Source organism: Delphinus delphis, chromosome 2 (assembly GCF_949987515.2).
Source record: "Delphinus delphis chromosome 2, mDelDel1.2, whole genome shotgun sequence".
NCBI classification, from domain to species: domain Eukaryota; kingdom Metazoa; phylum Chordata; class Mammalia; order Artiodactyla; family Delphinidae; genus Delphinus; species Delphinus delphis.
The window spans coordinates 11,843,325-11,869,833 of record NC_082684.1 but is presented as its reverse complement, the minus strand read 5'-3'; the positions used below and the strand labels follow the sequence as shown (position 1 = coordinate 11,869,833).

Genomic DNA, 26,509 nt, shown 5'->3' with positions numbered 1-26,509 from the left:
TTTCCTACGGCCTGGAATGTCAACACAATGGCTGAAGCCCCAGCAGCCGTCTTCGGCAAGGAGGTGATCTGGAGCCTAGAAGCCAGAGCGGAGGATGGCGTGGCACAGAGAGAAAAGGGTTCTGTGCAGCTTTACGGAGCACACACACCAGCTCTAAGTTCCTGCGTCCAGCTTCTTTCACACGGAGAGAAATAAACATGGTATTTCTTTTAAGCCACCATTATTTCCAATCCGCTGCTGGCAGATGAATGCAAATCCCGATGGCTCCAGAGTGAGGCTGCAGGCGGACGAGAGCTGGCCAGGCAGAGGGGCTGGGGGTGGGGGTGGTCCAGGAGAGCTCCCCCTCCCCCCACCAGAAGGACAATGTCCCTGCACCACAGACTCATGGAGGATGTACTCAGGCCACCATACTTCTGCTTCTCTTGGAATTCTCCCTTTTTGTCCAGGTCAAGAGAATAATTTCCTATTTGTGACACTGACGAGGTTCTTCAACATTTGAGGAGGGAACGTTCAATTTTCTCCATGGTTTTTACTCCCCCTCCTGGGAACTTAAGAGTTCTTCTCCTCCATGGCAGCTAATCTCATTTCCCTGCATGCTTTGGCTACCAAGAAGCTCAGAACTACCCTGCTGTACCCTCACAGCAGCGGGCCTGACAGGTAATATTAATCCTCCTCTGTTCCTCAGCCTCGACTTAATCCTATCTTACTAACCTTGCCTTCAGGGAAAGAGATAAGAGTGTAAACAGTAGAGTTTAGAGCAGAACACTAAAAGGCAGGAATATCCCTAGACTATGAAAGTAACACAGTTTTCTCTTTCTGGAAATAGCTAAAATGACAAACTAACAAGTTAGCACTTCATAAGCACAAGGGAAATTCTCCGGTTTACGTATATTTTCTGACCTTTGAAAGTGGTGCTACGTGACGTATCATCCTAGTGCTGGGGAAAAAAAAAAAAAGAAATTCCAAGACCCCTCACCCGGCCTCAGCCTTCACACACCACTAAGCACAGGTTAAGAACCCTCCACAATATACAAATATGTTATTCCTCTACTTCCTCCACTCAAAGGCTCATTAGATCTTCACATACCAGTTTTGAAAGTACTAAAAGATTTTTAAATAGGTGTTAGAAAACCAAAAGAGATGGGCTTCCCTGGAGGCGCAGTGGTTGAGAGTCCGCCTGCCGATGCAGGGGACACGGGTTCGTGCCCCGGTCCGGGAAGATCCCACATGCCACGGAGCGGCTGGGCCCGTGAGCCATGGCCGCTGAGCCTGCGCGTCCAGAGCCTGTGCTCCGCAGCGGGAGAGGCCACGGCAGTGAGAGGCCCGCGAACCGCAAAAAAAAAAAAAAAAAAGAGGAAAACTTAGCAGTGGTTATTTCTGGAGAATAAAATGATAGGGAACTTTTCTAATGCATATATTTCTACAATATTTAATTATTTTCCACTGATTTCCAAAGATTCAGCGGTAAGATGCGCCTATAAGCCAGAAGGCACGCCCGGCTGGCACAGACCCCAGAAGAAGACATGGTCCACAGCCTTAAGGAGCTTCCAGAGAAGAGGAGAAGCTGCCAGAATATGTGATTATGCCATGGAATGGGCGCTTCTGTGCCTAGGAGGTTGGGGGCACAGGGGGGAGGGGCCCGGATGAGGGAGAGGCTCTCTGGGCCTGGGGGACCCAGGAAGGCTTTGAGGAGCTAGTGGCAGTGAGCTTGGCCACACAGATGAATGAGTGTCCACCAGATGGAACAGGAGGAAGGCCGCGGCGGGCTGCCAGGACAGGATACACAGAGGAGCAGGCTGAGGCTCTGCAGAGGGTGCTCTGGGGTGCATGTGAGGGCGTGGCCCAGGCTGGGCTCCCCAGAGTGAGAACCAACGGCTAAAGGCTTTGTGGATCCCTCCAAGGAAGGCTCTTCACCCTGTAGGCTGGGCCCTGCAGCCACGCTGTGACAGGATGGAGCTTGTCTGGGAAAGAGCACTTGGGCAGCAGATGGGCCAGTCCAGGAGAGAGGTCAAGACACCCGGGCAAAGGAACTGCAAGGAAGCGCTGGCTTCAGAGATGATGCACAAGCAGCAGTGGGGTGCAGAGGTTATGAGATGGACCAGAGCCTGCATGCTGGGCTCGGCTCTGCCTCGCACCAGCTCAGAGGCTGGGGCAAGCTCTCTGACTCAGTTTCCTCATCCGTAAAGCAGGGATAATAAAAGTTTATCCACTGGGACCTCCCTGGCGGTCCAGTGGTTAGGACTCAGCGCTCTCACTGCCAAGGGCCCAGGTTCAATCCCTGGTCAGGGAACCAAGCCACGCGGCACAGCCAAAAACAAAAACCAAACAAACAAAAAGTTTATCCATCAAATAGAGCTAATAATTGCACTAAATAATAGTCCTTCTCTGGATTGTTGCGGGGATTAAATTAGTTAACGTACGTAAGCGCTTAGAGAAGTTCCCAGAACACGGTAAGGCTGTGTCCACATTGCTTTGATCATCTCCCCAACACCGTTATAACGACCACCCTAGGGAGGGACCAATATGAACCCAAGCAATTCACGCACATCCCGGGTTTCTAACAGCCACCAGTGGCCCTGAAGTCAGCAGGAAGACAGCAGGGCCCCAAGGACCTGCCCCAGCGCTGCCTCTCATTTGCCTCCCAGGGGCCGGGAACTGCTACAGCACAGGGGCCGGACCCAGAAGCTGGGCCCATCACCTGGCAGCACCCCAACCCACCTCTGAATGGCCCACTGAGAGGGTAAGAACAAGGGCTAGTCCTTACCTTACAGAGACATGCAGTGACACATTCATGGATGAACTGACAGAATGGTAAGACTGGCCTCAAACTGTCCAGTGGGGAACGAGGTCTCCAGGAAGTGATACTGGCCAGGTGGTCACGGACAGCAAGCTGAGCGATGGGCACACAGGGTGCCCTATACTGCCCTCCCTAATCTGCTATGTCACGTGAGTCTTCCATAATAGAAGGTTCTCGGCTCAGTCCTTCATTCACTCACCCAGCAAACACAGAGCGCACACAGGGCCAGGGGCTGCCCTCCTCAGAGACAGGAGGGTTCACCACAGCACTACTCACAATAGCCAGGACATGGAAGCAACCTAAATGTCCATCGGCAGATGAATGGATAAGGAAGATGTGGCACATATATACAACGGAATATTACTCAGCCATAAAAAGGAACGAAATTGAGTTATTTGTAGTGAGGTGGATGGACCTAGAGTCTGTCATACAGAATGAAGTAAGTCAGAAAGAGAAAAACAAATATCGTATATTAACGCATATACGTGGAATCTAGAAAAATGGTACAGATGAGCCTCTTTGTAGGGCAGGAATAGAGACACAGATGTAGAGAACGGACGTGTGGACACGGGGGGGAAGGGGGGTGGGATGAATTGGGAGATTGGGATTGACATATATACACTACCATGTGTGGAATAGATAGCTAGTGGGAACCTGCTATATAGCGTAGGGAGCTCAGCTCGGTGCTCTGTGATGACCTAGATGGGTGGGATGGGCTGGGGGTGGGGGGGCTAGGTTCAAGAGGGAGGGGATATATACATACATATAGCTGATTCACTTCGTTGTACAGCAGAAACTAACACAACATTGTAAAGAAACTATACCCAAATAAATAAATAAATACAATAAGATATACCATGAAAAAAAAAAGACAGAGGAGGGTTCTGGCCCAGGAGCACGAGTCCACAGACAGCTCCAGTTTGGGGCGAGGGGGTCTGCTGGGGGAGCAGGGAAGCTGTCACTGGCAAGGTGACATGTGAACAGGTCTAACAGCACAAATAGAAACATGAGAGTGGGGAGGGGGCTGGAGAGGGAGACGCCAGCTTCTTAGCCACCGAAAGATTTAAGGACGTTTCGTGATCCGCGAAACAGCAGATGGCAACGCCCGTCTCCGCTCCTGCTTTCCCAGTGCCAGCTGTGCACCCGGGGTCCTCAAGTCAATTCACCATTTCACACAGAGTCTCAGCCCCAGGAGGTGCACCCTCCCCAACTCAAGTGGGCACCAACTATTTGCAGTGGCGCTTCTGCAACTGGAAACGTGCTGCCGGCTCACCTGGGGACGTGGATTCGGCAGCTCTGGGCTGGCCCTCTAACCCGCTCCCAGGCAAAGGCTGGCGCACCACACTTTGAGTAACACTCTAGACAACTTCACCCCACAACGACCTCAAAACAGGTGACTACTTTCAAAGCAGAACCTCTGCTGCTGGCTCTTCCTGTCCCTTTTAAGCCCTTCTTATTTCGCCACGCTCCTTCTTCCTTTTGCTTTCACGTGCTTACTTGTTGTATCCCCCGAGGTGGCCAGTGAAATCGGAAGGCCCACCAACGGCCGAGGGACAAGGAGATGGAACCCTGACTCGGTGTGGACCAGTGTTGCAGCCGGGGTGGGGGTGGGCTGGGAGTGGGTGCCTGGCTCCCGCAGAGCCCACCCAGGCACCCGGATTCCAGCTTCCCTGGCCGGAGAGCTTTCCGTTTAAGGACTTACTCAAGTTGACTCAGCGAGTCAAAGGCCAGGAAGGAACACCCCAGAACTGAGGTTCACAGCCCTCTGAAGCCACGCAGGACTGCACTGACGCCGGAGAGCGTTGCTATTTGTAACAGCAAGTCTAAAAAGCTCCAGAATAAAAATAAAACTGGCAGAACTGAAACCATTCAGTCGACGTCGACAGCACTTACATCGTCATTTTCCCACGCTGCCCTCCAAAACATGATCCCTTATGAACAGCCACTATGAACAGCTGGTACGCTCCCCAACATATAACACTTCCCCGGCCCCATGTATCGTTATTATAAAAATACTTTGATGATCATGCTTACAGATAAATGTGACTAACTCCATTAAATATACGTTAAGTAAATAAGAATAAAAACAACTTTCAAAGTTTTGAAAATGATACAAATATCTGTGTTTCAATTTTTTAAAAATGAAATCTATCTTTTAAAAAGGAATTAAGTTAAAATCCACAACAGTTAGAAACCGAAAAGTGTTACTTTGGCAGGGGGGACAGAAAGATCACATTCTTTGCTCGACATATTTTTCTAAGCAGCACAGTTTCACCTGCAGCTGTATCCCCCGCCCTACACACATATAAACCACACCGTTCATAACAAAGGATCAGGGAAAATAAGCCCACAGTCCTTGCACTTCTATTAGGCGTCTTAGGTCCTGCGTGCTAAGTGTCATCCCAATTTAATGATGAGGAAAGTGAGATCACACACAGACAGAAAACAGACTAACGGAAACTCAAACCCAGACCTCTGGAATCCACGTGGAGGCTGAACCCAGCCAAGAACAATCTATATCCCAATTATGGTTCCAAACGGCCACATGGAAACATTCTGTGCAGAGCCAACTTCCCAGTCCCATGGCCACCCTCCCTGGAGGTGCTGGGGTCTGCTGCCAGAGGTCAGCATCAGGGTCATACTCAGGTGGCCTTCAGAAAGCCCCTGCCCATAAGGAAGTGGCGGCTGCCCTGGGCTGTTCCAGCTGCAAGGATGTCAGGGGCCCAAGAAACACCAAGGCAACCGATATTCCCCAAGCCCCTTACACTGGGCTCCAGAGCACCCAGCAGAGGGAGCAGATGGAAGGAAGAATGTTCAGAGGTGTCCAGCCCTACCTGGGCCCCAACTACCTGGAAATAAAATCCAGGAGGCACCAAGGTCAGCCAGCTGGCACCCTGGAGACAGACTGGGTGGCAGAGGGAACCCAGCTGGGGATTAATCATTTGACACCTTGAACAACGTACTTATTAAAACAATTTTGAATCGTGAAAATATTAACTAAATAACATACATTTTTTAAAGGTGAATGGAGAATCCAGCACCTATAATCCTTGGAGGAAGGCGTACCACTCACTCAGCCATGTGACTCTCCTTCCGGCTCTCAGTAAGGAAGCCGCTACTGAACTTAGCTGCCCGCCTTCAACACACCTGTCTGACCAGCGTTCGCTCCCCGCTGCTGCTCCTAAGCCCCCCAGTCTGAGGACTGACTCCGCACTTTCTGTCGCCCCCCGCAACCCAGGCACCACACCCCGCCCTCTGTGTCCCCTGCCATCCACTACTGCGTCCATGCCAGCCAGACCCAGGGTCCCCGTTAGGCTCCAGCCCCAGCCTCCAACCAGAAGACCCAGCTCTTCACCCTCCAGTCTGGCTTGTCTAATCCCCCACCATGTGCCCTCCCAGTGGGACCCTCCCCCATCACCTCTAACTGGCGCGCACACCTCTCCCACCGAGAAGCCCTTTGATGAGAAGCCCTTTGATGCCCCCAGCATCCCGCGGTCAGCTCACCCGGCCCTCCGGCCCTCCTGTGGGCTGGCCCCGCCTCCCTCTTGACCTGGCTGCTTCCCGACTCCCTCACGGCCGAGGCCTCAGCACTTCCAAACCATTCCACTGACAGTCAAAAGACCCCCTTTCCCAGCCCCTGGGTCCTCGTACAGGCTGTGCTCCCTGCCCGAAATGACATTCACATACCTCACCTCCCCACCCACACGTACGCCTCGTTTATCCTGTATCGAGAGGCATCAACGTCCCCGTAAGGCCTTCTCCCCCACCTGCCCACTCCCCACTTTCATGCCTGCTGCCCCTGTGTCCTCGCAGGGCCCACAGAGGCACAGACAAGCCCCCCCACCCTCCAGGCTTGCCCGCGGGCTCGGGGCCCCTGTCACTGCACCCCTCCAACTCCAGGTGCCCAGCATCCAGTCCTCTGTCAGCCCTGGGCACGTGGCCTGCTCTCGGCGTCTGTCTGTCTGTCTCTCTTTCTTAGTCTTTCCTCTTCTGCTTTATCCTCTGCCACCCAACCTCCTGCCCTGAATGCTTTGTGCAGAAAGGGAGAGACAACACACAAAGAACTCCAACATCTCAAGCAGGCGACAACTCTGCAGGAACCCCCAGGAAAAGCCTGCAGCCCACCCTTCACTCTTTTGCAAGCTGGGGAAATGTATTTACTTCCTCACCGGCTTGAGAAACAGTGGCTGCTCCAGAGACTGGGGTTTCGTAATGTCTGAATTCTCAAGGAATTTGTAAGGAGGACAATGAATCTCGAACCAGCAGCTGTACTTCTCACACTTACAGCTTGCTTGTTTGCATTTTAAACTAAGACTCCAACCCCTCTCGGGCTAACAGTCATCTCCCTCTCCCCTGGCGCTTTGAAGAGAACTGGTGAAAGACAGCCCTGGGAACCTGGCGGGCAGGGGGTGGGATGCGATGTACACGTTCCTGAGGATGCCAAGGCTGGAGGAGGGCAGGGCAGTAGGCACGTTGTTCTCTCCGGATCTTCTTCCACTGAATTCAGGGTTGTCCTAGACAGGGGCCATGGGGTCCAGGGATGGAGAACCCACAGGCTTCCGTCCCAAGCCTTCCCCACAGATCAGGTCAGAGTGGAAAATGCTCCCAGGGGAAGGCGCCCTGCAAGGCTGATGCAAGCCTCCTGCCCAGCCCTCAGCAGAGCCCCAGGCCACAGATGACCCAAGTGGCCAAGGAATGTTTTCTACCAACAAAGGTTCACTGGGTGGAAGGGCCGTGACGGCTGTGCCGTGCTCAACACTTGGTCCCTTTAGCACCTAGTTGTTTTGGGAGCAGCAGGGCCTCGGGAGCAGGTCCAGCCCTGACCGGGGCTGTGGGCTTGAACCTACCTCTCAGCCGGGCTCTGTCAGGTGGCCAAGGCTCATCGCCACTAGCCAGGCTCACCCTGCCCTCCTCCAGGAAGGAAACCTTCCTGACTTACCAGGCGGGGTAAGGACCCTCCTCCGTGCCTGTGCCCATGATCCCCACCACTTCGGCCCCTGGCTGCCAACTGCAGACTTCAGAGAGCTGCAGGGATGTGGCCTGGGCCCACGTGAGTTCCCAGCGCCTGCAGCCTGGTACACAGCAGGCACCCAGTGAAGGTTTGCTGAATCCTGCTGCGAGAGGGGGGCCCAGTCTTCCCAATCGGTACCTGCCGGTGATGAGGGGCCCTCACCTCATTGGCTCAGCAAGGCCAATTGTTAATGCCTGAAATGGAGGAGTCAAGGGGCCCTGTGCATCCAACAGTACAGAAGAGACAACTGAGGCAAACAGGTACCTAGGACCGTCACTGTCATGACAGGTAGCCCCTGAGGACACAGGGGTGGAGGGCATCTTGTCCCACTCTCCCCCTGTGCTCTAGTCAAGTCCCAATGCTGATCACAGAGCAGGACTTCCATTCCTCCCAGCCCTGCTGGACTCGGGCTTACCTGGGCCTTCTCACGCTACCTGGGCAGGTAACGGCAGGTGTTTATTATTATCAAGCATCACTTGGCCCAACAGGCCCACGTTAGGAGAGGTCAGCTGGCCCGCAGACAAGCCCACCGCCAAAGCCTTTCTGAGTCTCAGACACACAGGCCCCAGAGGCCAAGTGGCCCAGTCCCAGCGGGGCCTCTGATGGCCTGAGAGCTGGCCTGCCGACCCCCGCTCCGAGGCGGTGTCTGCCTCAGAGCCTGGTTCTGGGAAGCAAACGGGGTAACGCTCTAAAGCAGTGGCCTTCAAACCAAACCTCCCAAAATAAATGTTTAAAACTATATATCAATTTGCACATTTTCAAGTTGACATCTAAAATTTCTCATCATAAGTTTAAATACTTGTAGAGGATGTAATTTCCAACATATTGTAAATATTAACATTTCAGAATAAAACTGTTACTGTTTCTCTTTTAAATGGATATAGTGGAATCTAAATACCATAGCGATTTGAGATCCACCATCATCCATCTTAAAATTACAGAATCGGGCGCTTCTTAAACACGTGGAAAGATAGCAAGGCTCCTTCCGCCTCCTCAAACTCCAATTTCCAATCCACATCCCTCAGAGGTGTTTCCACTATCAGTGTATTTCATGTTTGAAGGCCTTTCATTGATTAGTCTATTGTAGTATGAGGCCAAAAAAAAAAAGAGTATAAATGTCTTAATTTTTTAATTTCATGTGACCATAAAGCTCTAAGTGTCAAAAGTTTTCTTCTGGATTGAATTATTATTACTATTAGTACATAACTGATCAATATCACAGAGATATATTATAAATTTGTACAAGTAAGAATCATAAAAATTAAACCTTATTAGAAATACATCTCAGAAGAGATGAATGGTAATTTTTTTTAAATTATTTCACATATCCAGAGATGACTATTACCGACTGCTAGAATAAAGCAGTGTTTATTATCAATTCTATCTCCATTTTTCAATTTTTATAGTGTTGAAACCACCTATTCAAATAAATTTAAAAAATGGAAAGGAAAGAGATTTACCATAGCAAATTCTCTGAATTCCTTTAGAATTATATGGCAAGAATTACAGTAATTTATTATCAAAACTCATTTTTAATGTTCTATCATCTGACAACTCAATCAGGCCCTCTTTCAATTCTGTTGCAAGCAAAGAACTGGACCTACCTCACCTGCCCAGGATCCTAACAACCAGTCACATGCTGCCCAAGAAGGATGTATGCCCCGGGGGTCACACATCACGTGCAGATCTGCCTGTGGGTAATGAGAGTGTGTGCTTCTCCTGTAGACAACCAGCTTCCAGTATGCCAGGCGCGGTGCCAACTGCTTTACCCAAATTAATGCAATTTGTCCTCACAGCAATCCCAGGGGACAGGCACCACTACTATCCCCATTTTACAGACAGGGAGCCTGAGGTACCTGGGGGTTAGGAAACTGGCCCGAGGTCAGACGGTCAGAAACATGAACCCAGGCCATCTGGCTCCCGCCCCCACTATGTGCACTGCCTCTGTAGAGACGGATGGAGGGCCGACGGGAGAGTTTACAAGCTCCTTCCCAAGCAGATCAGCTGTGGGAACTAACACATGAGTTGGCTGAAGATCTGCAAGAGTGACTTTCTTAAATGTGCTCCCACCCCCTCCTTGGAGAGGTTACACACAAATGCTTCCTTCCATTAAATGGCATCATTGCCTGGTATACAGTAGTGCCCAATAGATGTTAGCACCCATAGTGTCACTGCTGCCATTCAATAGCTGGAAGAACAGCTCTCGTGACCAAGACAAACACTGCAGGTCTTACCATCATTTTACAGTCTTGGTTCCTGACCCTAGGTGCCAGCATGCTTTTTTTAAATAGTAGCCAAAGCCCAGGTAATAACAGGTATGGAAGCAAGGAGTAAACCGAGCCATCTATTAACAGGCAGGGGAGACCCAGTTATCAGAAAAACCATGGGCTTTACAGACAAACCAACTGAACTTAAATCCAACTCGACCGCTTCCCAGCTGAGTTCCCTGAGGGAAGTCACAACATTCTGAACCTGTTTCCTAATGTCTAAAATGGACGTGAAACACCACTCACATTACCAGGTGGCTGCACAAAATGGGACAACGGCCTTCAGAGCACCTGACACAGGAAATGCTGGGTGGAGGCTGGTGGTATGCTTACTCTCACCCTCTTCAGTCACTGCCACCCAGTGACTGGCAAACGCCCATCTCCAGCAGCCAGTGGCCCACCAGCCTGGGGTCTGGTGCACAGAGGCTCGGCTGATTTTGAAAAAAAAAAAGCCAAGTGGCTTGGTTTCCAATTTTTGCAAAGAACCTTTTCTCTACGTCTTGAAATTTCAAGTTCTCCAAACACTCGGGGATGCTAGGAGGAGGTGAAGAGAGAGGTGTCGTGGTGGGTTTTATTTTTAGATGTCGGCATGGAAAGCTTCCAGCCTGCCTTCACGCTGGTCCCCAGCCACCACTTCCTCCCTCCCTCAAGGCATCACCAAAATGAACAGTAGACCCATCAAAAAGGATTTCATAACTCTTCTTCTGCCTGGTAGATTCTAAAACAATGGCTTCGGTTTCTCATTCCACCCACAAAGTGGATTAAAGGTTTTCATCTTCCCAGGAAGCCATGTAAAGAGAACACACTGACCCCTCGGTTGTCCCTGACATCCTGAAGCTCCAAGGCACCCTCCCCCATCCCCCCTCCTCTCCCCTCCCGTGGGAGGGGTGGCATCCCACTGTGCTATAGTCCAGGATCTGGTGTGAACAGAAATCAGGTATTGGAGGTAGAGCATATCTCTTCACCTTTTAAGCAGTGGTTGTTCGTGAGCATGCGAATTCATTTCCTCTAAAAACAGCTCCCAACAGAAATTTCCTCATAGACCCTGATGGGAGGCTGTAGCTAACCTCAGGGAAGCACTGGGCCCTTCACACCAGTAACCTCCAACGATCGCTCCAACTATGGGTCTAGGCCTTGGTGGTGGGTATAGGAGCATCTACAAAGGATCTGGGGGCTTCCAAGGTAACCGTCAAAAAGGACTGAGAGACAAAACTAAGCCAAAGCATCCTGGAGCAGGAAACACCTAAGCTCCAGAATGAAACAAATACAACCGCACCTCCTCTGCCCGCTGTTGGACCCCTAGCAGGCATTACCAATCGATCCCTGTCCTCAGCCATTCAGGGATTTTAGAATCCTCCAGGCACCCACTACTAATCAATCAGAAATGACGCTGAAAGCATACTTTTTAGTAGGCTTCAGACCTCCCCCTTTTGATGGATGGAGAAACTGAGGTCCACAGAAAAGCTCAGTGCAGATCATGAAACTGCAGAGCCAAGATGAGGCAGGATGAAAACTACACAGCTGCTCAGAGGCTTCTAGAAACTACCTCCTCTCCCAAAACAAACCTCAGCCTTGGGGTGACAAGTTCAACCCACAAGCTATGAAGAGCGAGGCCAGGAGGAAGAACTCAGCAGCCGGCCACTCTGGCAGCCAGACAGAGGCCCCCAGCCTCACCCCACCAGCCAGGCCCACGTGGTCCCAGGAACAGAGCAGCTTGAGACCAACACCCACAGAACCTACTAGGTGTGGGGAGGGGGACTGGGGCCGGAGTTAACACGGAGGGCTCCGAGAGCTTCTCAGCAGGCGTTATGAAAACCTACTGCAGATACTGTATCAGAGGGCCAGGCTCCCCATCGGCCCTGAGGTAGCCCCGGCCTGGGTTACCCTCTCTGCAGCTACAGCTGGAAGAAGGGCCGCCCGCCGAGCTGCACAGACAGGCAGACTCACCCTGGACAGGGACAGAGAGGGCGACAGCAAGCACAACCAGGCCACCCTCGGGTCTCACCAAGACCCACCCTCGGGTCTCACCAAGACCCACCGCTACCTGCTGGGGAGCAGGCAAAACCTCTGGGGCAAATGTCACAGCCTGCCCCTGACCAAGAGCTGAGGGAATCGTCACGTTGACACAGAGAGCAGTGGTCCCCTTCCCATCCCCCATGAGGTGTCTTTGCCAGGACAAATGCAGCTGGCCAGAGGGATTCCCTGGCGTGACACACCCAACCCCCCCCCCCCCTGCCTCCCCACTCTCAGGCAGGTCCAACCTCCCGGCATTACTGCTGCAGTCCAATGCGGTCCGAGCTTGTCATCTATTTGGGGCCCACAGGGCAAGCCCCACCCTGCCCCACCCTGCCCCACCCCACCCCACCCCCCCAGGAGAGTCTCTCCAACCATCCTCCCTTCCCCAGTGAGCTCCTGACCCAAGTCCAGCCTAGGGTGAGGCAACACAGGGGTCAGGAGCCCCCACTGACTCAGTCCACACTCCAGGGGCCAGGGGTACATCGGGAGGATCAGATATGGCCACTGAGAGCAGAAAAGGGGTGACAAGGGGGAGGGGGACGAACCCTGGGGCAGGGGGAGGAGCATCGGTGGAGAAGACGATACCACGTCAGCCATAATACAAGAATGGTCCAGGGTAGGAGAAGGCCTGTCCCCAGAGCTCTAACAGCCGAAGCAGAGCCCCTGGGGGCTGGAGCTCCCGCAGCGGAGCCTGAGGACAGGCGAGTGGCTGGGTGGCTACGCCCCTCACCCGGCCCATCCCCGCCCCCACCAAGGGCGCCACAACTCCCGCACCAGCAAAGCAGAGCAGTTCCTCGACCCCGACACACCGCCAGCTCCAGCTCGGTCCCGCCGGGGCGGCAATCACGTCCATTGCACGGGGAGAGAAGTTAAAAACGAGAGCACGTAAGGAGAGGCCAAGCGCCCAGACTCTTCAGGGAGGGGGGAACAGTGAGGGCTGAAGGCCCCCCCAGCTGAACAACGGCGAGGGTGTGGTCTGTACTCACCTGCACGACTTCTATCCCTCGCTTCCTGTGGAGAAAAACAAAGAAAACACAGGTTACTCCAGCAGGCAGGAAGCATCCTTCCAGAAACTTCACTAGGGCCAGCTGGAGGCAGAGCAGCGAGGAGACTGCAGCTGCACCGCTCAGGCCATGGTCCCCAGAATGGCCTTGTTTTCAAGGGGGAGGCTTATGAACTCCTAGCCAGCCCTCAAAGCCACCTTGTGGCTGAAAGCGAGGGCTGGGTGCCCAGAGGAAGCCGGCTAGAGGCCACTCACGGCCAGCCGTCCCGCACACCAATCCCGGGGCCAAGGCTTCGGGGGCACAGCTCCAACCTGGACCACCCCAAGACCCTCCCACCACCGATGGCCTTACCCCAACCCCCCAACCCCACTCCCTCCCGGGTCAGGTCGGACACCTTGGCCCAGTCCCTCAGGCCGTCCTCAGCCCATCCCACCGCAGCCCATCCACATTCCCACGTGCAAGAGGCCCCAGGCCCTTCAGTCCTGCCCGGCTGCTTGTCCACTGCTGCTCATCTCTGCCCCACTGACATCCTGCCCGCCCTCTGAGCCTGGTTCAACCACCACGGTCCTCGCCAATATCCTTCCAGGCCTGGACTTCGCCTTCCCCGTATCTCCCCGCACAATCCCAAGGCCGCCGTGCTCCCACACGCATGCCCTCACTCACCCCACCCCGTGGAGCCTGGGTTGGGGTCCGTGTCTCCAGAGGAGCACACAAAGGCTCCCTGCCAACTCCCCCACCCACAGCCCTTACTGCAAGCGGTTCAGGACACACAGGGCTGCGTGGCATCTCCAAGCCTCGGTCTCCACCCTCCATCCCAGCCTTCAGGATTCGGCTCTGACAGACGCCCTCCCAGGAATCCTTCCCAGACTCACGGCGTCCTCTCCCGGCCCGCACATGCCGGGTCAACTCGGGGCACCGCTTCCCAGCCCATGGTTCCGGAGCGCCGACCAGCTGTCCCCTGGGGGCGGAGCGCGTGTGGACCGCAGACAGCACGCCAACAGCCCGGGCCGTGTGCGCTTTCCTGAGAACAGAGGCTGAGCCCCCACAGACACTCAGAGGAGGCTGTGATCAGGCGAGGTCAAGGCCTGGGGCTCTCTCGCCCTCACTCCCTCCTTGGAGCAGGGTCTGAGGCAAGTTCGCTGTGCGCCCGCCTGGCATCCAGACGTCCCTGAACATAGACACAGGAGCCGCAGCTCGGTTCCTGTGCCTGGCCTGGCCCTTGGGGGACAATACAGATGCAACAGCCACGGTTTGGGCCCCCGAGAGCCTCACAGCCTAAGGGAGGAGACGACACAAAGCCCCAGAGGAACCTCCAGGCCACGGTGAACAGGCGTGGCACCTCACACGGCACAGCAGGGGTGACACCCGCCAACCCTCCCAACAGGCATTTCCCAGCACCTTCCGAGCACCGGAGCACAGAGTGGAAACTCACAAGGAGGCCACCACGTAAGACAGCAAGGCACAGCAGGTGACCAGGTCACACTGCAGGACGTGCCCGGCTGCCCGCCCCTCCACACCCAACACCTCCCAGGACCCTGGGCCCCGAGGAGCCCCATCTGAAAACCACAGTAGCTGATGCTTTCGGGGCCCTCGCCGTCACTCAGCTTTCTCTGCAGACACCTCCCAGGACCCCGGGCCCCGAGGAACCCCATCTGAAAATCACAGTAGTTGATGTTTTCAGGGCCCTCGCCGTCACTCAGCTTTCTCTGCAGTTCTGGAAGGAAAGGCAGCCGATATGCATCTGCTACCACGATTGCATGAGGGGACGGGCTGGACACGACAGCACCGCCCTGGGCCACCAGAGCCCACGGCAGGGGGACAGACGGCGTCACTTAGAACCCATGTCACACCCAGGCGTCGGCTCACAACCCACGCCATTCATTTCTGAGCCCTGTGGACACCCCAGAGCCCCTGCCTCATCCCCAGACCATCCTGGCGCCAAGGGAGCATCGGTGACGGTAACCCGCCATGGTCACGTGGCCTGTGGCCGTGACTGGCTAGGTTAGGCACAGCGCGCCTCCTCACCCTGCCAGCCCCCACCCGCAGCCCTGGATAGGGATCTTCAACAGCTGAGGGGGGAGCCTCAGGGAACGAGTCTCGGGGACAGACAGACGGCCTGCAGGAGACAGGCCCGTGTGTACGTGACCACGCCAGGTGGAGAGGGCTTCAGCCAGGCGCCGGGCCCGGCCTGGCTTCTCCCTCCAAGTTAATTCTCTCGGCATCCAGGTTATCCCGGCGTGTGGCTCTCATGTCCTCAGGAAGGCAGCTGCAGTCACTTCCGATCCATCCACATCAGACATCAGCCCAGACAGTTCCCACCCTCCTTACCCCTGTCCTAAAATACAAACAGGACTCTAACTCTGAAAACAGATAGAACACGTAAAATAAAAGAAACAAAAAAAGTGGTCTCGAGGACAGACTGACAACCTGAAGTGGGGCTGAGCTCCCAGGAGCCAGTGCAGTTTCTCTGCAGCTCAGAGCATCAAGAACAGGATAAACTGCACCTCTGGCAGAAAAGACGGGGCTCGGGTCCCCTCTCCACACACATCCGGCCACACGTACACCAGACACCCTCGTGGTGAGAGGAGCTAAGGCCCACTGAGTGCTCACGGCACCTTCCGCGGTGATTGCCCATTACTCTGACCGGCAAGCTGAGGCCCGGCTGCCTCAGGAGAGCGGGTGCTGGCTCTGCAGCTGGGCTCCCCACACCACGCAGTCATGGCGCAGCTGGCTCAGGAGGTGCCAAGAGGGCAATCCTGGTCTCCATGCCCCACGGCCTCGGTGTGATGGGGAGCCTAGGGACACAAGCAGAAAACCACGTTCCCTAGGGCGGTGGGATGCCACGCACCCCATCACCGCCCACTCAGGAAAATAAGGTATAACCTGCCGGGGCTCCCTTCTGCACCTGAAACCTCTGCAGAACAAAGGTACCAAGAATGCTCATTTCCCGAGCAGCGGGCTCCTGAAACCCGGCCCTAACCAGAAAGTTCAGAAATTGAATCATGACACCAAAGGAGAAGCGGGAGGAGGGGGCGAAGGAGGGAGGGAGACGGGAGGGGGAGAAGGGAAGAGAAACCAAACCTGTCGTCAACTGAGTAAACTGCTCCTCCTGAAAACCCCAGCTCCCTGACCTCACCCCACAGACACACTTGAACGGGCAAAGCGTTTCAGGCTGCGGACGTTAACTGCCCCACTGCCCAAGACAGCAAAAGCCTGGCAGCGCCTAAACCCCCCAAAAGGGGCCACTAACAAACTACATGCAGTCAAAGGAATACTATGCAGCAGTTAAAAGAACAAGGAAGTGCTCCAGGCCCCATAATGCATTTGTCATCTCCAAGACACTGCTACGGGAAAGCAACGTGCAAACCCTGTGGGCCGTAGACAGTTATTTGGGTTAAGCACAACACCCAGGACAAAAAAGGCGTGCTTGCATATATGCAGAACGAATCTGAAAGTACTACCAGAAAATAGTTGTGGCCTGGCCTCTAGGCAAGGGCGAGGGCAAAGGTGGCTGGGAGGTGATGTGAGGACACTTCCTTTTCACTGTGCACCCTCGTGCACTTCTTGAATTTTGTGCCAGGTGCCTCTAACGCATGTCCCAAAACTAGGGAAATTTATATTTTTTTACAAAATAACAGTTGTCAGCATTCCCAGGGTCTGGCATAGAGTAGATGCCTGGTGAAGGCATAGGTCAATCGACCAGTTGATGCAGTGAAGAAGAGGAGCTCAGGATTTATCTAGAAAAGCTCCCCTGTGCTGCTCAAAGAGGAGCCGCCATGACACCCCTTCCAGGGCCACGGGACTGTCACGCATCAGAGCACCCAGTTTGGATGCTAAGCCCATTTAAATACTTGGGCACCGGGGAAACAGATCGGGAGCGAACACACTGCAGTGTTAACTGTGGCTGCAGCAGTGAACTGATGTGTGGTTCTTTTCATTTTCTGGTAGTTTCTAAGTTTTCGACAATGAGCATAGATACTACCTCTAAAATTATAGAAAAAGTAACAATAGAAGTAACAATAAAAGTTAAATAATTAAAAGTTAAAACCTGCATCTCAAGAAAATGCAGGCTCTAAATTGTCATTTCCTTGATAAATGTTGGATTAGTAAGTTTTGGACAGAGGTGTACCTCACAACCCATAATATAAACCTGCTTTTCCAAAAGCTGGGTGTCCCACACGGGAGGATCCGTTTTGCAAAAGGGACCTCCCTCTCCAGACGACCAAGGAGAGCATACCCTTGGGGAGTTTAAAATACTTACAAAACGGAGTACCTTTTCAGGGTAGAAGACACAGCAATCAGAGAAGGCTTCAAGGAGGAGGCGGCATTTGCCATTCGAACAAAAACTGAAGGGCAACTACAGACAGACACTGGGGAGAAGAAGTTAAAGAGGAATAACACGAGGAGTGCTCCCCCTTCCCAAAAGTCATCTGGGAGTGTGGAAGCATAAGCCCCACTGAGAGGGCAGGCAGGGGCGATGAGAAGTGGATACAAGATGCAGGCTGGGCACAGCCCAGGGGCCCAGAATGTCACCCCACAGGCCAGTGGGTTCCAAATGCCAGGATAGATGACTAAGAATCACCCCTGGAACTTGTCAAAAATACTAAATTCAAGGTCCGGTCCCAAAGGCTCTGATTCAGGAGGTGAAGGGCAGGGTCTGAGAGGAACTCGGGGCTCATCCAGCTCCCAGGTGTCCTCTGGAGCTGCCAGGTGTGGAACAGCTGCTCGTCCCCAAGGAGCAACTCCTGCCGCTTGAGGAGCAGTAGGACCAGATATGCCCGGGAAGGGGCGGGGTCCTGTTCGTTCAGGGGCAGCCCCTCCAGGTCTTGGGGACAGGAGTAGAGGTCACGAAAGAACCAGAGCTAGCTGTGATGCTCACAGTCTGGGTGCAGCAGGCTGAGAACGCACGCCAGCACCAGGGACGGAGCATAGCAGGAAGACGGTAACTTCTCCATTTTTTGACCGCAGTGGTGCCAGGAGGTGGTCAGAAGCCCCCACTGAGCTGAGCAAACAGTTCAGGCCTGTCTGGGAGGCAGGCAGACGTGGAAGAGGTGGGGGGCGTCCCCAAGAGGAGAACGCGGAACCAGACCCAACTGTACCTCGTGCCTCACTTTCCTCACCTGTCAAGCGAGGAGAATCCTGGACCCCACCCCCAGCACAGGACTGCTGGGCCCACGCTGGGGCTGGGGGCCTGTTACTTCTGTTCTGCCCTGCCTTCCTGCCCTTTCAGAACTGCCCCTCCTCTATCCATGTGATTCTGATGGGCAAACAGAAAACCGAGGCGCTGCAGCCCCTCCAGGGGTGGGCACGTGGCCTGGCACCTCACTTAGCTGCAGGATGAGCGCGGGACCCCAGCCAGACCAGACCGGGGCCTTTCCAGGACGGCTCCTGGGGCAGTGTCAGCAGCACGAAGGGCACGTCCCGGAAACGTCTGAGGACACCATGGGCAGACTCTCAAGAAGGAGGCTACACCAGGAAAAAAGCCCAGCTCTCCCTTGCCAGAGGCCAAGGCCCCAATCCAGCCGGCCTAGAGCCTGCCCTCTCTAGACTTTCAATTGTGGATTTTGAGTTTCTGTCACTGGCCACTGTCTTGCCTAATACAGCAGAGCTTAGTAAGTAAGAGCAGCACGCACTTCCTGAAGACAAAAATCACCCCAAATGACACGGTGTGGGGGGGGGGGACAATACAGGACAGGAGTCCAGTGAAGAGGACCAAAAGCAAGAGGACTAGAAAAGAGCAAGGTCCCAGAAGCCAGGGAGGCAGGACCATCCAGAGGCACCAGCCCAAACCACTCAGAGGCTACCATAAGGCCTGAGACTCAGCTGCGGGGTGTCGCACCAGGAAGGGTAACAAGGTACACCTTGGGACACCAGCAGGCCTGCCTCACAGCACAGCGGGGCCCGCGAAAACCAGCAGCAAGAACAGGACGTGTTGCTGAGCAGCCCCGGGTCTCAGCTTTCACATCTGTTAAATGGGTCTGACCCTTCCAGACCTTCCAGGGCAAGTATGAGAACCGAGGGCTGCGGGCAAGTGAAGCATATGCAATGGTGAGTCAGCAGGGAAGAGGGGATTAGGCCGAGACAGCGGTACCCTCTGACCAACACGGAAAGAAAAGTCCCGTGACAGCTGGGAGAATTCCAGGTGCTCTGAGAGAGCAGAGCAGCGACCAAAGAAGAGTGAAGTCTGCCAGAAAGGGGGCCCTTGGGTTCATCAAGAATCGCTTTCTTGGGACTTCCCTAGCGGTCCAGTGGTTAAGAGTTCGCCTTCCAATGCAGGGGGTAGGGGTTCGATCCCTGGTCGGGGGAGCTAAGATCCCACATGCCTCGCAGTCAGAAAACCAAAACATAAAAAAACCCAGAAGCAATATTGTAACAAATTCAATAAAAGACTTTAAAAATGGTCCACATCAAAAAAAAAACCAAAAAGAAAAACTTTAGGGACTTCCCTGGTAGTGCAGTGGTTAAGAATCCACCTGCCAATGCAGGGGACACGGGTTCGAGCCCTGGTCCGGGAAGATCCCACATGCCACGGAGCAACTAAGCCTGTGCATCACAACTACTGAGCCTGCGCTCTAGAGCCTGCGTGCCACAACTACTAAAGCCCGCGTGCCTAGAGCCCGTGCTCAGCAACAAGAGAAGCCACCACAATGAGAAGCCCACGCAAGGCAATGAGGAGTAGCCTCCGCTCTCCGCAACTAGGGAAAGCCCCCGCGCACAGCAACGAAGACGAAACGCAGCCAAAAATAAATTAATTAAATAAATTTAAAAAAAGAATTGCTTTCTCACGATATGCAAAGCCACAGCCACCTGCCTCCCACCCAGGCACAGCAGAGGGCTGGCCACAGTGCACAGCAGAGGAAGGATAATCCCGCTGGGGAGGGAGGCTGGCCAGGCTGCCTCGGAGCAATTTCACAGCAGAGGGGATCAACCCGGAAACACAGGTTTCCCCCACGCCAACAGGCAGGGAGAAAGAAGCTGCACCTGCACCAGAGCTAAAAACCACTTAGAGACGGGAAGTGTGTAATTATATAAGTGGAAAGCCAGGCACATTCACATCCCAGCCGTTTGCAGCACAGCTTGGTAATCACCAGATTTCAGGAGCCCCGAATAACAGGCCCTTTCGCACTGCGAGGCCTGCAGGCAAAGCCCCTGCCCCCGCCTCTCCCCAGCCTGCAGAAGGCAGGGCCTCGAAATGTCTCCCGAGGACTCAGGGTTCCCCGAATAGGCGGCTGGGCCTTCTCTTTCACCCGAGTGCGCAGAGGGACACGCTGTCCCCACCACCCCAAATGCCACACCGGCACCACCACCTAACCCACGCTCCAGGACAGCCCCTTAGGAGTCCTCCTTGGCTCCGTCCTCCTCAGGGACCCCACACCCCAGCACAGAGCATGGATGTGAAGGACGCCTGGCTCCGTGCCGCTGACCCCTGCTAGGCTAAGAGCTAGTAAAGTGGACATTAATGGTGACCACCAATATGACAGTTCTCCTCCTCCTGGGCGCTCCCCTGGACGCGCGCGCGCGCGCGCGCTCACTCACTCAGCAGGCTAGGCATAGCCATGTGGCTTGCTTTGGCCAAGGAAATGTGCACAGAAGTGCCCCATGTCATTCCTGAGGAGAAGCAGTCGATGGCCAGTGGTCGGCTCTCCAGCCAGTCCTCCTGGTCGTCAGCAGCTGTGGGGACACGGGGTGGGGGGCACAGACGGCCCCCAAAGCCATCCCACACCCACTCCTGGAAAGAAACCTGGCTGGGTGGCTATGAAGCCAGGCTGGGAACCAGAAAAAACTCTATTTAAAGAGGACCTTCAGCTTAGCAGTGGCTCTCAACCAGGGCAATTTTGCCCCAAGGGGACATTTAGCAACATCCGAAGACATTTTTGATGGTCAGACCTCAGGGAAGTGCTCCTGACATCCAGAGGGTGGAGGCCCTACAACGCACAGAACAGCCCTTAAACAGAGAATGATCTGCAACACAGCACCGAGAATGAGAAACGCCGAGATGCAGAGGACCAGCCCTGGAGAGTAACGCAGGCCCAGAGGGGACTCTGAATGAGCTATAGAAAAACGTGTTGTTGCAAACCTCTCAGGGATGCCTGTTACTGTAGCCTAACCGGGCCTAACCTGACTGATGAACGCTCCTTGAGGAATCGGGGCTTGTGCCCTCTGTCTACACCCCAAATTCCTAGCACAAGGCATCTGGAGGCGCAGCACACAAGGCATCGGGGGTGGGGGGAGTGGCACAAGTCCCTCCCTTTATCAAACCCCCTCAAGAGAGACCCTATGCTACAAAAACACTCAGGCCTGACCCAAGTCTGTGCCTCTGCGCAAGCTGTCCCCTCTGCTGGAACGCCCCTCCTCCTCTGGCAAAGTCCTGCTCGTCCATCAGGGGAAGCTCAGACATCATACCTGCCGAGAGGCTGCTCCCAGCCCCTTCCCTGGGCAGAAGTAATGGCTCTTTAGCCACACAGCCATGGACACTCAAAAGACTGCTCTGTGCTCAGTTTTGGGCCGTGAGCCCCCGAGGTCTGAGAGTTTGTCCTTTATTCCAGTGCCCCGTGCCCACCACCGACACCCCCCACCTGGCAGGTACTCTGCAAGCACTTCCTGAATGAAAGAGGCTGACAGCCTCCAGTCCATCCCTGAGTGTCCCTGCCCGTCTGCGTCCTCGGCAGCCCGGTTCACTTGTCGATGGTTTCATAATTTGGATTTGTCTTCTCTTGGCAGTGCCAGAAATCGAAATGGCCCAATACAAAGGCAACATACAAAGAGAATTTTAAAGCCAGTGCAAACATTTGAATTGTTTGGACAGCTCCAAGAAAGAACCAGATAAACTGGAAGCTAGCATATGTCTTTTTTTCTTGGGGGGGGGGTGGCACGGGTGGGAGGTCAGGGGGAATGTAAAACCCTTCCCCTGATTGCACAGTCACCACCTCCGGTAACTGAAGACCTTCCCCCATACTAGGTGCCCCACCTGCAGGAGGTGGGCCAGAGGGTCCCGGCAGTGGCATGAGTCAGCGTGTCCCTTCCGACCTAGAACGAGCCCAGGGGATGCCTGGAAGTGGCTTTTCCTCATGAACCCAGGATGTGGGCAAGAGGCAGAGCTAGTGACTCACCTTCCCGGCATCTCCAGGAAGAAAACAGAACCACCGGGGCCAACAGGCCTTTGCTGTGGAGGCGCATGCACAGGGGCTGAGGCACTTTAAAACCCCACCCCCTCAACTTTCAGGGTGGGGAAACTGAGGCATGGGTGGAGATTACCCAAGAATGTGTTCTGCTGCATCCAAAGTGTCACGTTTCAGATTAGAAATCGCCCTGACTTATTTTCATCTGAAAATAAATGTTGAAATTCCCTTAACGCCTCCACTTTTCAATATAAAAATTCTCTACTTGAAATTCTTTTTAGGTCTTTCACTACCCCCTTGCAGGTGCTAAAATTTTTCCTTCTCATTATTAAGGATGGGCCCTAGGAGCGGGAGACCCACAGGGGCATCAGGAGGCGTTGGTTCCAGCGCTTTCCCCCACCCCCAGCCCCAGCAGTCAGTCGACCTGCCTCAGGGCTAATGACTCAGTCGGTTCTCTTCAGAGCAGTTTCTTATTCCCAGGAATGCAAAGTCTCTTTAACATCAGCCCAGTGAACAAGGTAAGCTCCAGCAGGAAGGGAGACAGGAACCCCTGTGCTGATATTTCTGCCCTTTGGACCCACGGGGGGAGGGAGAAGCCTGCCCAAGAAGTTCTGAATTGTTTTTAGCACCTATCCTCAAGGTGCCACACGCTCTCAAAATAACTGCACAAGTGTGTGTCCCAGGACTGCTTCTGGGACGCTGACACTCTTTCACAGGCTGCATTCCAGAGCAGATTAAATATCTCCATCCACCCAGATCCTGCTGCTAGCACTCCCTTACAATTGAAAGCTCCCTCCAGCCCCAGGGCTGGAATCCAAGACCAAGAGAAGGGTTCTTTGAGCCACCATGGTTGGGGCGGGGGTGGGAATCTCTGCCCTGCGCTGTGCTTGAACTCCAAACACAGGAGCACAGAGCTCCCCGTCTGACTCTCATCAGACATTTGCTGGCCACGGGGCCCTTGAACACAGCAAGCCCCTCGGCGATGGCGGTGAGCACGGGAAGGTTTCTGAAGACTGCTGCTTGAGCTGAGCCCCAGGGGTGGCCAGGAGGGGGGCTGCCAAGGCGTACCAGGAGAAGGCTGCCGCTACAGCTGGGGCAATGCCAGGGCCTCTGGGCACTGGGGTTCCCTGGGCCCCTCTGCCATTAGCACCAAGGCTGCTGTCACATCAAAGCAAAGGTGAGGTTAGCCCCATCCCCAATCTCTGAAAACTTAAACCACAAGCACCTTATTCAAATACTTCCCCAACCCCCAACTACTTTCAGGATAGGGGGTTGGGAAGACAGGCCCAGGGAGTCAAGTAACAACCTTACCCATTGGTCTGTGACTAAGGGCAGGGAGTCAGGGCCTGGCTCTGACCTTGACCTAGTCCCTCCTGACAGGTTCTGAAAAAGGCGGTGCATCAGAACAGTATATTCATTTCCTATTGCTGTTTTAACAAATTACTACAAAGTAGGGCTGAAAATAACACAAATGTATTCTCTTGCAGCTCTGGAGGTCAGGAGTCTAAAATGCGTCAGCAGGGCCGTGCTCCTCCTGGAGGCTCTGGGGAGAAATCATGCCTTTGCCGTTTCCAGTTCTAGAAGCTGCCTGCATTCCTTGGCTTGTGGCCACATCATTCTGACCTCTGCTTCCACTGTCACATCTCCCTCCGACCTTCCTCTTATAAGGACCCCTGTGATGACACTGGGCCCTCCCAGATAATCCAGGATAGTCTCCCATCTCAAGATCCTTGACCTTAATCACATCTGCAAAGTCCCTTTGCTACGTAAGGGACCATATTCGCAGGTTCTGAGGACAACTGGGCGGAGGGGGACATTATTCTGTCTAGCCCAACAACAAGGCTCTCGCAGCTCTGCCACTCCGGAATCTCAGACACTCTCTCAAAGTGCCCACATGTGGGCTGGTGGCAGATTAAGATTTGCCCAGAGGTTCGTTGGGGGTCTCGACAGTCACCAAGGAGGAGGCTGGGGCTCAGCCCGCGCAGTGCCCGCAGGACTCCAAAGGGGCAATGGATATAACCAAACACTGACATGGGTCCCTGATGGGAAGAGGCACCCAGGGCCTGGGTGGTGAAGACCTAAGGCCCCAGGCCTGGAAGGCTTGGTTGTAAATTGGGGGAAGCGGTGATATTCCTGACCCTTGGGTCCACCTCAAGGTCTATGAGAAATGCCCAGACCACTTAGGCCTCCCCACCCTCCGCTCCAAGGCCACCTGGCTCCAGCGAAGGCCACAGCTCCAAGCTGCCTAGTGGATGCAAGAGACACTCTCCAAACTCAGGCGTTTGGGGCCTGAGCCCAGCACCTAGGCACACCGGGGCCAGAGAGGGCCTGCAGAGCCCCCTTTTACAGGCCCGGGGTATCAGGCCCTGGCCCCTGCCCACTTCAGATGCACTGAGCGGCAAACTCTAGAAACAGGCAGTGGCTTCACCTGGTGCCTCTGAGACCCTCAAATTTCAGGGAAGGTTCCAAAGGCCTGGATACAACCCAAACAAATGATTGGCAACACCTGTAATTCCTGAGTCCCTCACTCCCCACTCAAGGAAAAAGGGGATCGAGGAAGAGGCAGGGGTAGGAGGCAGGGGCCAGGAGGGGCTATGAGATGGGCAACAATGACCACTTAGCATTCATTTCAAAGGCTGCATTAGGGGGTGTGACTGTCCTATTTCTTCAAGTGAGGACATTTAGAGAGGTTAAGAAACTCACCCAAACATTATGCTAAGTGAAAACAGCCAGAGAGAGAAGGACAAATACTGCATGGCATCACTCCTAAGTAGAATCTTAAACAAAAAAAAAAAATCAAACTCAAAGAAACAGAGAACAGAATGGTGGTTTCCAGGGGCTGGGGGTGCGGCTGGGGTCAGGAGGAAATGGGGAGAGGTTGGTAAACAGACAAACTTTCAGTTATCAGAAGAATATGGTCTGCGGATCTAATGAATAATACAGTGACTATAGTTGACAATACTGCATTATATAACTGAAATTTGCTGAGAGTAGAACTTCACTGTTTTCACCAAGAAAAGGAAGGGGAGTAAATATGTGAGGGGATAGATGTGTTAATTAACTCAATTAATCCTTCCACAGTGTGGAATATCGAATCATCACACTGTATACTCTAAATATATTACAATTTTGTCAACTATACCTCAATAAAGATGGAAAAAATACATATGTATTGCAAAAAGAAAAAGAAAGAAAGAAAAGAAAAGGAACTCACCCAAAGACTCACAGCAAACAAGCCACAGCGGAACCACAGTCTAAGGTCTGGTCTGTCAGCAAAGACCGTCCTTGCCCAGCGATCTATGAGGGTGCGGGTCCAGCCAGGTCTGCTAGGGGTGAAGCTTCTGGGATTTCCGGAGGAGGAACTGCTCTGGACAGACCTGCCTCTGCTCCCCCACCCAGCCCAGCCACTGCCCCAAGTCTGGGCTGAAATCCTTCCTCAGACCCCTGACCCCCAGGAGCCTGGAGGAGGGGTGGCATGGCCCCTGGGAGGCCTGAGGAGCTGTGACTGGCCACAGGCATCCCGAGACCACTGTGCAGTGGGGACAGGACACGCCTGGGTCACCCAAGGCCCAGAAGCAAGGGGAGCCGGCATGCCTGTTTTCCCCCCTCCAAGGGGCGGACAGCTCCTTCTGGCCACTGTGTCACCTGAAATCCTCACTTTCCAAGCAGGAGGAACCCCTCCTACAAAGCAGAGGGACAAGGAGGCAGATTTTGGCTCAGCTGTAGGAGAGGCTGCCGGCTCCCCAAGGAAGGCTGTCCAGGCAGGTGGCGACGGCCCTGTGGTGCGATGGACTCAAGCCAAGGCTGGCTGCCCGTGTCACAGAGGGGAGACAGGTACATGGGGCAGGGGATGGGGCTAACGTCTTAGGAGGCCTTCCCCATCTCTAAACGTTTCTGACCCCCAAGGAGAAGGAGCAATTGGCCCTCTGGGCCCCCCGAGGAGGACAGAATGAGTCCGGGGCCTCAGAGGGCCCCACCACCAAAAGCTGAAGCCCAGAGCCTCCTCCCTGCAGGCAGGCACGTGCCCCACCTTCTTCCTGCCCGGCCTCACACCCTGCCAGGCTCTGCAGCTGGGAGCCATGGCAACAGGCCCCAAACAGCCCGAGACATCCCTCCGAGAGCCCCACGCAGGGTGTCACAGCAGCCGCCAACCCGAAGCCAAGAGCCGGGGCCCTGGGCAGAAGTGAGAAGCACCAAAACGAGGAAGCCCCGGGTCCAGCCAGAGGAGAACGCTTCAGTGCCAGCAAAGGGCAGCCTCCCCGCCCCAAGAGACACAGGCCTCCGTCCCGAGGGCC

At 54.3% G+C, this 26,509-nt stretch overlaps 1 protein-coding gene across 3 annotated transcripts in view; it reads right to left on the bottom strand.

Annotated features, from left to right (window-relative positions):
* Positions 1-26,509, bottom strand: part of ITPK1 (inositol-tetrakisphosphate 1-kinase) — a 160,186-nt gene that overhangs the window by 107,110 nt on the left and 26,567 nt on the right. For 2 of the 3 annotated variants that reach the window (XM_069540409.1, XM_060004012.1), the window contains one exon: positions 13,078-13,102. In XM_069540409.1, the coding sequence (XP_069396510.1) occupies positions 13,078-13,102 (25 nt within the window). Of the gene's footprint in view, positions 1-13,077; positions 13,103-13,967; positions 14,130-26,509 lie in introns of all 3 variants that reach the window. The other variant, XM_060004010.1, reaches the window with a different exon arrangement.